General features: G+C 34.7%; 1 protein-coding gene across 1 annotated transcript; it reads left to right on the top strand.

The window, feature by feature from the left end:
• Window positions 1–206: 206 nt before the first annotated feature.
• LOC149136511 (uncharacterized) lies at window positions 207–701 on the top strand. The gene has a single exon (XM_089348351.1). It carries the CDS (start codon window positions 207–209, stop codon window positions 699–701), a length of 495 nt encoding a protein of 164 aa, XP_089204477.1.
• The last annotated feature ends 12,480 nt before the right edge of the window (window positions 702–13,181 follow it).

Raw genomic sequence — 13,181 nt, 5'->3', positions numbered from 1 at the left:
ACTACGACATCATCATGTTTTCTTGATATTTCTATCTTTTATTTCCGATATTTATTTTTTATAATTAGCCATAAAGCATAGTGAAATTCAATTGCATGTCAATATTTGTCACAAAAACTTCTTATCATAGACTTCCCAAATTTTAGTACTTTCAATTTGGTAACACTGTTAACTCTATCTAATATCTCTAATAAGAGATTCGAAAGATGTGCAGAAAAGCAAAGGAAGAATATCTGGAGGGGTCTTGTGAAGAGATTAAAGAGCTAGAGAATATAGCAGCACAGATGATGCATGAAAAAGTTAGACAAGCTACATTTAGGCGGAAGGAAAATCTGACAGGCTGCATTAAAGAGGAAGTTGGCACAATTCTGATTCATGACGATTCCGTCAAGTGCATGTGGACCGATTACATCCAAGGTCTCTACGCTGATGATGGAAGGAAAGAAAAAACAGTGATAAACAAGACAAGGGATGGCCATATGATTACAGCAGCTGAAATCAAGCCGGCTATAGACAAGATGGAAAACGGAAAAGCGACGGGAAATGACAACACCGCATTTGAACTAGCAAAAGCTTTGGGGAGTTTGAAAGTAGAACAATTAACAGGGATAGCGAATCATGTTTACAAGTCGGGGGATGTTCCTGAAGAAATGCTGGAATCAATCTTCATCGCCTTGCCTAAAAAGTCTGGAACAATCTAGTGCAAAACTCACAGAACGATAAGCCTAATGAGTCATGTGACAAAGATTATTTTGAGAGTTGAGCTGAATCGTGTGAAAGCTACTATTAAGGGAAACCTATCAGGTGAAATATTCGGCTATCGAGCGGGAAAGGGGAAGAGAAATTCAATTTTGTACTTGAGGACGTTGGTGGAAAAGTGTTTAGTGAAACAAAAAGACTTGTACATCTGTTTTATTGACTATAGGAAGGCGTTTGTCTGTGTCAAGCACGAAAATTTGGTGAGAAAGCTGGAAGAACTCGAGATTTATGGGAAAGATCTAAGAATAATTCGTAATTTGCATTGGGTTCAGAAAGCAGTCATCAGAGTGCATGGAGAATTGGGCGACTGGATTGACATTCAGAAAGGCGTCCGGCAGGGTTGTATATTGTCAACTGATTTATTCAGCCTGTATAGTGGGATAAACACAATAGCAAGGCTACAACTGGGGGAAAGGAATTATAACAATCTGAGGTAAGCAGACGATACGGCTTTGTTTGCGTACACAGAAGAGAAGCTTCAAGGATTGATTAATATAGTGACTCAGGAGAATGAAAGACTTGGATTGGCAATTAGCTGCAAAAATATCTCCTCAGTGATCTGTACCAAGAAAGCACATGTACCCACATATCGCTTGACGGTGAGTAGAACTGAAATAGAGAAGGACATCTTAATATATCTGGGAAAGTGGATAACATCAGACCGGAGGTCAGATAAGGACATCGAGTGCAGAATTGGATTAGCAAAGAAGACTTTTATGGATATGAGGAGCATTTTTGGTGCAAAAAGATTTGGAATGAAAAGACTATTGAAGTGTTACATCTGGTCGGTGCTAACGTATGGATGTGATACTTGGACAATATGGATAAGCATGGAGAAGATACCCAAAGCTGCAGAAATGTGATTTCACATAAAAATGCTTAGAATCTTGTGGGTACAGAGGGTGACGAATGTGGAAGTGTTGAAGTTGGAGGTGAAGAGACAGTTAATATATACTATCAGAGAGAGAGAGAGAGAGAGAGAGAGAGAGAGAGTGTGTGTGTGTGAGAGAGAGAGAGAGAGAGTGTGTGTGTGAGAGAGAGAGAGTGTGTGTGTGTGTGTGAGAGAGAGAGAGAGTGTGTGTGTGTGTGTGTGTGAGAGAGAGAGAGAGTGAGAGAGTGTGTGTGTGTGTGTGTTTTTGTGTGTGTGTGTGAGAGAGAGAGAGACAGACAGACAGACAGACAGACAGACAGACATACAGTGGAGATTTGTTGGTCATTTTCTCAGAGAGGATGACAGAGTGGAGCGTTACGTGGTGGAGACTGAGCTGTTGGGAGGGAGAGCGATAGGAAGGCAGAGAATGAAGATGTTCGACTGGATGAAGAAGAGGATGAAAGTGCAGAGCGAGAGAGACCTGGGTGATGTTCCGAGAGACAGAAATATATGGAGGAGGAACAAGCCATGATTCGTCTACGGCATGAATATGCCTTGATACAAGAGAGAGAGAGAGAGAGAGAGAGAGAGAGAGAGAGAGAGAGAGAGAGAGAGAGAGAGAGAGAGAGAGAATATGCTATTAAATACATCAACTGCATTGCACCAGAATCAAGTATAGAACTTCTCTGCCGGTTTCGTAGAGTAAATAATTACGATGTAAATTTATGAATATATCATATTGTCCTTTTATTCCAAACTAAACGTTAACTGAACACAAGCCGGGATACTTTAAATTTGATTAGTGGTGCGCAGCTGTTAAATAATAGCTTTAATTTAGTTTTTTCTTTTTGGTGTGTATGTGGTTGAGATTAATCATCTCACAACAGACAGAAAATAAATTCTCGTGATATCTGCGTGTATTTTCGTATATTTGTATTCGTTGTTTTATGAGAGAGTAAATCATTACGAATACCATTTTCGTTGAGACGTTTTAATTTTAGTTAATGTGAAATAGAAAATATCTTAGTTTTCTCTTTAAAATACGAATTAATTTCTTCGCGTCTGAAAACATTATAGCAACAACATTCATAACCTTTTCCTAAATAGTTCACATTTATTTGTACCAGAAACGATTTGTTTTTTGATCGATTGAAATATTTTTTAGCTGAAAACTAGATAATTTTAGAATTAACGCTGACAGAAAAAATATAAAATGGTAAAATTCACTTTTATTGCAGTAAATATCTTACTCACACATACGCATACAGACGTACATACATACAGGTATTTATATGAATTAATACATTTGTCTGACATCGAATGTTTAGTGTATATTTGGACTTGGTTGAAACATAACATTAATCCACTCCCTTTGCAGCAATACTTAACGAATTCGAATTCAATCAGATCGATGTTACGTTAATATTGTTGGTTCATTAACGTTAGTTAATGATTTCAAATTAAATGTATTTATTTTTAACTGACCGATTATAATCTCTCTATAAAAAAAAAATCTTTGACTGTCTCAAACGGTTCCAACAAATCAAATCAAATTTTACAAGGTAATATTATTAGACTCCGTGTGTATCATCATGTACTTTTTCTTTCATTTAGATTAAAACAATATAAAATTTTCTCGAAAATAGTTTTTGTTTTATATTCAGCTATACTAAAGGACATTTTAAACCACGACGACGGGACACATTTTCTATTGGAATGTGTATGTGTGTTCCACTGTGTGTGTGTTTACGCGTTCATTACCTACGAGTGAGTAAAGGACATTTTATCCACGATGACAACGGCACATTTTGTATATATGTCTATCAGTGTGTATATGTCTATCAGTGTGTATGTCTCTCATTTGTATATGAATGTATATGTATTTACGAGATAGTAAAGGACATATTCTACCACCACCAAGACACATTTTCTTCATGTGTGTATATGTATATGTGAGTGTGTGTAAGTGTTTGCGCATTCGTTACGTACTACACAGTAAAGGACATTTGATACGACAACGAAGACGACACATTTTGTATATGAGCGTGTGTGTATCTGTGAATGTGTGTGTGTTTTGAGCATTCGTTACGTAAATGTATGTCTGCTTGTGTCTGTCTTAGTATATGCATGTGAGGGTATGTCAGAGTGTATGTGTGTATTAGTATATCTGTGATTCTAAATTGCACTGATGTAAACTGGACATGTCAAAGTGTTATACTGGCTCCAACTACTGAAATGTTTGAAAAACTGAATCATCAATTTCAAAAGTTAACAGATACATCAGAAATGACTTTCCATCAATTCACACAACAGTCGATGAAAATCAGGCTGTTCAATAACCTGTTGAATTTCTGAACACAGTTAAGCCCGAGATGCCATCGCATAACTTAACACAAAAGCTGGATGTTCCTAATATGTTGCTTAGGGATCTTGACCCACCTCGCCAGTGTTATGGAACTCACTTAATTAATACTTCTATGACGCCCCATGCCCTGCAGGCAACAATCATACGAGGTAGTCACAAAGAGGAAAATGTCTTTATTCCAAAATTTCCTCTGATACGTGCAGACGTTCCATTTAAATTTAAGAGGCTTTAATTTCTTGTCAAACTAAGTTTTGGCATTCCAATTAACAAATGTCAAGATTAATCCCTCAAGGTAGTTGGTCTTCATGTCTCTACTACACGCTTCTGCTGCGGACAACTCTATGTTGGTTGCTCACGAGTTGAAAGCAGCAACAATTTATGCATTTGGATACCGACAAAAAATTACACAATGAATATTGTTTACCTTGGGGTGCTTCAAAAGTGACAATTCTTCAGTTCCAAATTCTATTATCCCTACAATTTGGATTTTTTAAATAAAATTACATATTTTGAAATAATTATGAAATATATATATATATATATATATATATATATATATATATATATATATATATATACATAAATTCAAAAAAGGATAAAACTCTTTTACAAGAATTTTATCCTTTTTTAAATTTATTTATCAAATATATACACGGAATACATTCAATGTTGAATTTTTTATTCCTGTCTCCACATGAGTACCCAGAAACAACCCGGAAGTATTTCTCGCTTCTTTGATGAATATATATACAGATAAACTTCATTCCCTTTACCCTGTCGGATACGTAGTTGTTCGTTTTTGGTGAGGTGAGAATTCTGTTTATTTATATATATTTTTGGAACAATATTGTACTGATGAACGAAATCTAGATTCATTCTAGTAATCGCGAAATCGGTCGATACACAATTAAGTTTATTTTAAAAGCAAGTTGGTCATCTTCTGTTGGTTGTTTTTTCTTCGCATTAGGTACTAAATGTGGCTATTTTGAGAAGTTCACTGTGTGGCGTTATTATTTTTCTGTAATAATGCCCTTTATATAAATATATATATATATATATATATATATATATATATATATATATACTTACATATATATATATATATATATATATATATATATATATATATATATATATATATGTATATGTATATATATACATATATATACATATATATATATATATATATATATATATATATATATATATATATACATACATATATATATATATATATATATATATATATATATATATATATATATGTATATATATACTCATATATATAAATACATACATACATATATATATATATATATATATGTATATATATATATATATATATATATATATATATATATATATATATATATATATATATATATATATATATATATATATATATATGTATATGTATGTATGTATATGTATATATATATATATATATATATATATATATATATATATATATATATATATATATATATATATATATTATTTATTGTTTTGTAATCTGAATAAGAACAACAGTAACCCGGGCAATACCGGGTAATTCAGCAAGTAATGAATAATTGTTTATGCATAGTGGGTAATAGTAATTTCAAGAGAAAATATTGCAAATGTTTCTCTGACTTCATTGCCTGTGTTCTTCAAAGAGTCATTAAACAGCTTCTTGCTCATTTGCTCACTCAGCATCGGATTTATCATTATTTATTCTTCCGTTCGGTTGACATCCCTTTATACGTCCATGTCTCTCTTACTTCACTTGTTGAAATATTTTTACTTCAAAATTAACTGCATTAGATTTATTTAGATATAGCTTTTAATCCAATCTGTTTTACTCATAAATTTGATTATCAGGAAATTTTACATAAAATTACAATTGCATATGTAAATTTATTAAATATTATTCAGTGTAAATTTATCAATATATTTAATAACTAAAATACATCGTTGCCTGTAGAAAAGGTGAACTGGCAAGAAATAAGCAAGGCGGGAAAATATTTTTAATTAACTGAACCCATAAAAGTGCGAAGAAAATTTTAGAAACCGAAAAATATTGCAGTTGAAGTGGAAAGGTAGATTTAATTATGATCTACTGAGAGTGGGAAATACTAAAACAGAAAAGGATTTCATAATTTGTGTTTGATAAACTAAATTATTAGAAAATATTTCTCTCGAGAATTTTTACTTTATACTTATGTTTTCACTTCATAGTTAGTATACCGTGTCTTAGAATACATTCAGGATAATGTTTTACATTTCAAATACATTTTCAATATTTTGAGGCGTACTATGCTTGATCTGAGAAGTTTTAGTTTCAGTTAAGCAATCCCATATGCAGAGAATTATATATATAAACTGGGCAACTTTCTTCTACTATAGTCCCGGGCTGAGCAAAGCCTTGTGAGTGGATTTGGTAGACGGAAACAGAAAGAAGCCCGCCATATACATACATACATACATACATACATACATATATATATATATATATATATATATATATATATATATATATATATATATATATATACAATGCTTGCGCTGCATAGCACATATAAATTATTCTCATGCACTTATATATAAATTGCATCAACGTAAAATAATTTTGGCTGAAATGCCAAAATTAAAAGATTCAGATTGTGCAACACAGAGACGCGACTTTTTGCAGAACTTAAGTAGTGTTTGAAAGAGCAATAAAAGATAAAACTAGCTGATGTAGCACACAAATGAATAGCACACACACGCGCCCATATGTAGACAGTAATATGAATAGATAGAGATAGATGGATAGAGAGAAAGAGATCTATAGACAGACAGTCAGACAGTCAGACAGGTAGAAAGCTAATTTAATAAACAAAAGATAAACAGATATATGAACATGCTCATTAGAAAGGTACAATTTACTACATTTTATGATATATATATATATATATATATATATATATATATATATATATATATATATATATATATATATATATATATATGAATAATATCTGGGTGTATGTCCAAAAAGAGGAAAATACATCTGGTATTCATTCAAATTAGACAGAAAAGAATTTGTTAAGTAGGAGAGAATTGCAAACATTAGTGATTAGAAAGAATTAATTTTCGGTACAAACAGTTTGCCACCCTACCATTTAATTTGCATCCACGAATGCAGATATTTCAATGACTCTTTTTCACAGATACATTTTCGGGATGTAGATTAGGATTTCTTAATGTTAGAAGCAATTTTGCAATTTACGATAGAACTCATTCGGTTTATTCAGCCATTTTCTTACATCCTTTGCCACAAGATAGATGCGACTTTGATATGAATGCGAACTATCTCTGAAATTTGGCTCACGATCGCCATCTGGTTCAGCACTCAAGAAAATCATCTGAATGCAAATTCTTTGGAAATTAGGCATAAACAATGATTTAATTTGTAGAAATTTTACGATTTTTCCAACTTTTCCAGAGTTTTCACAAAACATATATGTTAGTATATTTTGTCTTGTTACATATCAGCTGCTTTTAGGGGAGAAAGTGTCAGGAAAGTCTATGAATACATAATCTTAAAATCCTGACGAAAACGTAATAAATAGGTGTCATTTTCATATTTTGTATATCAAGAGACCTCTAATTAATATTCAGTTTTCTTGAAAGCGGAGAAAGCAAAATAATCGGTGAATCATTTTTGCAGTCTGCAATATCATTTTCAGACAAATCGAAATTAAATGTTTTCAAAATTTGCCTTGAAAACAGTATGATTTTGACGACACAAAAATCACATCCACAGATAAAAATAATTTAACATCTTCGGAACGATAACATTTATCATCGCTTTGGATACACATTCAAGAAATGTAAATTGTATTCAAAATAGAACTGGCACATATAGGAGATACACTATTTAAAATATTGAACCAAATTTTCAGTTTTCAATTTATGGAGTTGTTTTATCCAGAATATACTGAATGGAAATATAAACACATTTATATGTTGGAAAGGTTACAGACGGAAATTTTCAGTGCTGAGATGTTTTCTCCTTTGTAAGTATCCCTGTTTTGTATTAATTGTATACGAAAAACGATATTTAAGTAGTTGTTTATCTATCCATTTTATGCTACCTCTCTGTGAATCAATAATTCTAAATAGAGCAACATAAACTTTGTATCTATCTGTCCATTTTAAATAATGTAAACTTTGTAGTCAAGACATTTTATCAATCACGTGTCTTTATTTCGTGCATGCCTTAGTATTTTATGCATCTTGCTGTACTTAAAATATAGCGAGGAAGCAGAAATTCTGCCACACAGATACAAGCGTTGTACCGTTCTGAGTTAATTATCTAAAATGTTAAAGATGCTGTTGTTCACTTCATTTACTTCAGCCCAGATTCGGAAAACTTAAAACGATATCATTCCGAGAAACGCCATTGATAGATATATTTTCTAATGTACGCGGATCAGTGTAACTTTGTTCTTGTAAGATACTCTGGAAAGATATGGTTGGCAGTTAAACCTTTACAACAAATGTTTAGAATTCATTTATTTCAGACACCATATACGGTTTCGTTCACAATCATACATAGTTAAGAAAACGAGTACAATGCACTTACTAAATCGATGCAATATGCAACATTTAATGTCGTATATAAAATTGCTAGAATCAAAGAAATGGTAGATGAATTCTTACTATTCATAAATCCCAAGAAGTGTGTTTACATTTCCCTTCATTATATGTTTGGATAAAACAAACACACAAATTGAAAGATCAAAATTTGGCTTCGTATCTTGCACAGTGTATCTCTTATATATCATTTCTATTCTGGATATATATTAGATATCTTGAGTCTTTAACCATAGAAATGGATAAATTTATAGCTTCGAAGATTTTTGTTTTATCTGTGGGTGTGTTTGTGTTTATCACAAAAAATATTGTTTTGAAAAAGAAAAAGAAACCATTTAATTTCGAATTGTCTCCAAATTATATTGCAAGATGAAATAAAATCTTTCTTTTCCCAATACGTGAAGACAATCAATACTGTTTTATGATTTTACTGATAAATATATACGCTGCAATAGAGGTACATTTTACACTACTATTACAACAAAACAATCTGACTTTACAATATGAAGACATATTAAAATTACGTACAATAAGATATATTATTAATTTAATATTATTCATTTTTTATAAAAAGGAACAAAATCCAATATTTGAAGGTTAAAGTGTTTCGATTGTGTTTCCACTTTGAAACGGCTCGGTGAATTAACCTGTACCAATTGCTTGGATGAACTAGAATGGAGTGTGATATCCGGCATCCAGTCACTCTTCCCGATGATTTCTGGCTGCTTTGCTGCTGGGAGTTCTGCTGAGCATTCTTAGTCATCAGCATCACCAATGAGACTACATTCCCGTGTCCGGTATGGATAACTGTTCTTGAATATGACTAGATGCCTATTGCACAAAATATTACTGGAGTCACTGGTTTTACTATAGCTGTAATTATCATGTGTACAATCGCCTCAAACACTCGATAATGCTTCCACATACATCTTCCTCTAGTTGCAACTACTCTGCAGAACTCAAACCGTGTTCCAGTGTCTGCCCACTGCGGCAGGGTGGACAATCAGTATTATCAGATTTGCCCCAATTGCCTAGGTTCGTGTACGACGGCAAGAGATCATATACATATTCAAGATTATATTAGATAACATAAAATGTCTATAATGTATAGGTATATACAAATACACGCACGTACACATATATGACCAACTCACATATATAAATTTACGACCCTCTATATACGCATGCACGTATACAGACACATACTGACAAACTCATATTGTATGTATACATTCACACATAAAAACAAAACAGACTACTACCTAACAAGCTCGCTCTCAATCTCCTCATGCAAGAATATATATACACACAGACACATTTATACACACACACACACACATATATGTATGCACCCATCACCGACCCTATCGCATCACCGACTCCTTCACCTGCACGTCTACCAACATCATATATTGCCTCTCCTGCTCTCTCTGCCAATCCCTGTACATCGGACAAACGGGGCGGCGCCTGGCCGACCGATTCGCGGAACACCTCCGAGATATCAACGTCGGCAATGACACCCCGGTGTCACGCCACTTCCGTTCTGCCGGCCACTCCTTGCGGCAACACCTGTCTGTGTTTGGATTGTCCAAGCACAGGGGCCATCCGGACTCCCGTTTGCGCCGTGAACAGGGATTAATCTTCTATCTTCGCTCCTTTGCGCCACATGGGCTCAACTCCCCTCCACTCTTCATCTAACCGCCTCCTCCTGTCTCTCTCCCCCACCCTCCCTCCTACCACCCATCTCTCCCCTCCCCCACCTCCTGCTCCGACTCCTACTTCTTTGTACCTCTCTTCATACTTCTCTCCACTCCCACTTCTCTTCACCCCTACTCTTTCTCTCCTCTCTCTTACTCTCTCTCACTCTCTTCTCTCGTACTCCCCCCCCTCTCCCGTACTCCCCCCTCTCTCACTCTTACTCTCTACACTCTTACTCTCCTACTCTCTACACTCTTACTCTCTTACTCTCTCACCCTTACTCTCTACACTCTTACTCTCTTACTCTCTCGCCCTTACTCTCTCACTCTCTTCCCCTCTCTCTCACTCTCTTTCTCTTCCTTTCTTCTTCCCCCCCATACCCCTCTTCCCTCTCTCTCACTCTCTTTCTCTTCCTCTCTTTCTCTTCCTCTCTTTCTCCCCCCATACCCACCTTCCCCCTCTCTCAATCCCCCTTCCCTCTCTTATACCCACCCTCTCTCCTCTCTTCCTCTCCCCTCCCATACCCATCTTCCCCCTCTCTTACATCCACCTTCCCCTTCTCCCTCCTCGTCAACACCCCTCATAAGCTCATCCCACCACACCCCAACACACTCCTACTCTACCTTCCCACTCCACCCCATCCAATTCCTTACACCCACCACCCACCCCTACCCACATACCCCTACCTCTACCCCACACTCCACCCATGCCTTCCCCACCTCCCAACACCCTCACATCACACCACACCAATACCCTTGCATCACACCACGCACACCACACCAATACCCTCGCATCACACCACGCACACACTACAACTGACCAACTACTTTCTTCCTTTCTCCCTTCCCCCATTTTCACACTACATACGTCAAGATCACCAGCAGTCTACCTCCCACACACAGCCCCTCGTTCCCGATCACCGTTTGTTATCTCCCCCTTTCTTAGCTCTCCTGAAATAAGAATTTCGAACTTCCGGTCAGTCATTGTTATGATCGGCCATTATTATGATTGACCGTTGACTGAACACTATTCAATTTTTTTTTCTCCGTGTTTTTCTCCTTGTCTCCGTATTCTTTCTGTTGAAGAGCGTAGCTCGAAACGTCAAAGACTTTCCGTATTCCCGAGCGTCATACTAATATATACTTTTGTTATTTACACCACCTGTCCTCGTCTGTTGTTATTTTTTGTATATTCTCCCATATATATATATATATATATATATATATATATAAAGAGAGAGGGAGAGAGAGAGAGAGAGAGAGAGAGAGAAAGAGAGAGAGAGAAGGAAAGTGGGAGATACTTATACATGCGTAATGAATATGGAATATGTGAATATATATGTCCATACACTGGTATGCTTAAGTAACGAGTCAAAACAGTAGAAATTAAATTGTTTTTTTCATTCGTTTTGTTTATCAACATTTTATATCAAATGAGTGAACCGCCTGCGATAAAGTTGATGTTATAACACATGTTTGTTTTATTTTATTTGCTATTTGTATTTATTGTTGTAATTTATCCCTTTATTCATTTGATTACCTTCTATAGTTTACAAGTTTAGATATGGGTTATATTTTTTCGTATTTTAAATTCAACAAATATTTATTAAAAAATATTAAATAGTAACCATCGTGTGAACATAACGACAATGATAGTCTTGTAGCTTAAATAAGAGAGCGTATATATATATATATATATATATATATATATATATAAGTTCAAAAAAACAATAACAAAAAAAAACAACAAAGTGAGGACGTGATATGGATAGTGTTATTGGACGCTCGCGAAAGGAAAGAGTGTATGACGTTTCGGGCGTAGCCCTTCGTCGGAAAGATGGAATGTTCGGAGAATGGAAGAACGGAGAAAGAGGGAATGGTACCGATGCCCACAAGGTTACATTGTATATGTATATATATATATATATATATATATATATATATATATATATATATATATATATATATATTGCAAGGTTTGGAGGTGATGTACAGAAATTATATAGAAACAAATTAAGGTACTCAGAAATCTGGATGTTTGTACATTTACAGATTTTTATTAATGTCACATATTAAATAAAGCACTTTTCACCTAGTCTTGTAGGATTTTCAAATTGTTTTGAGACGACTTTGCGGAGGGTCTCTTTATATAATTTTATTGAGTGTGTAGGGGTGGAGAGAGAGATATATAGGATAGTAAGAGAGGGTGAGGAAAAGTGAGAGAGAGAGAGTGTGTGTGTGTGTGTGTGTGTGAGTGTGTGTGTTTTTTGTGTTGGTGTGTGTGTCTGTGTGTGTGTGTGTGTGTCGATGGGAAAGAGAAAAGAAGAAAATTGGGTTCATAGCTGGTTAGTTCTTTTCAATGATAAGTTTATTTTTAGCCTTTTAAAGGAATGGCAAAAGCAGGTGTGATCGTTTTGAAGAAGTTGCTTTTCAAAAAGAATCTTTTGTGTCATTGTCTAGTAGGAGAGTGTGGGTGCGTTTGTGTGTGTGTGTGTGTGTGTGTGTTTATGTGTGCGTGTGTGTTTGTGTGCCTGTGTGTGTGCCTGTGTATTTGAAAGGTGTGTCAGTGGGAAGAGGAGGGAAGAAGGAGATTCTGTTTACAGTTTACAGTTGGTCAGTTCCTGCTGTGACGAGTTCATTCTTGGGCTTTTTTTTATATATGAGCAGAAATGGAGGCAATAGTTTCTCAACAGGTTATAGAACTATCTTTTCCTATTGTTATAATCCATGTTATATCCTCTGTGGTATATGACTACAAACGGATCGACCGGCCAATACTACAAAATAATGAAGAAAACGTATAGCAAGAATGAATGATGTCAGCTTGAAGTTAATATTTCTTTTACATCGTATAAATTTTTGACATTGA

The sequence above is a fragment of the Octopus bimaculoides genome, chromosome 3 (genome assembly GCF_046866305.1).
Source record: "Octopus bimaculoides isolate indiv1 chromosome 3, ASM4686630v1, whole genome shotgun sequence".
Classification (NCBI taxonomy): domain Eukaryota; kingdom Metazoa; phylum Mollusca; class Cephalopoda; order Octopoda; family Octopodidae; genus Octopus; species Octopus bimaculoides.
The sequence above is the reverse complement of the archived record's forward strand: the minus strand, read 5'-3'. Positions and strand labels throughout refer to the sequence as shown.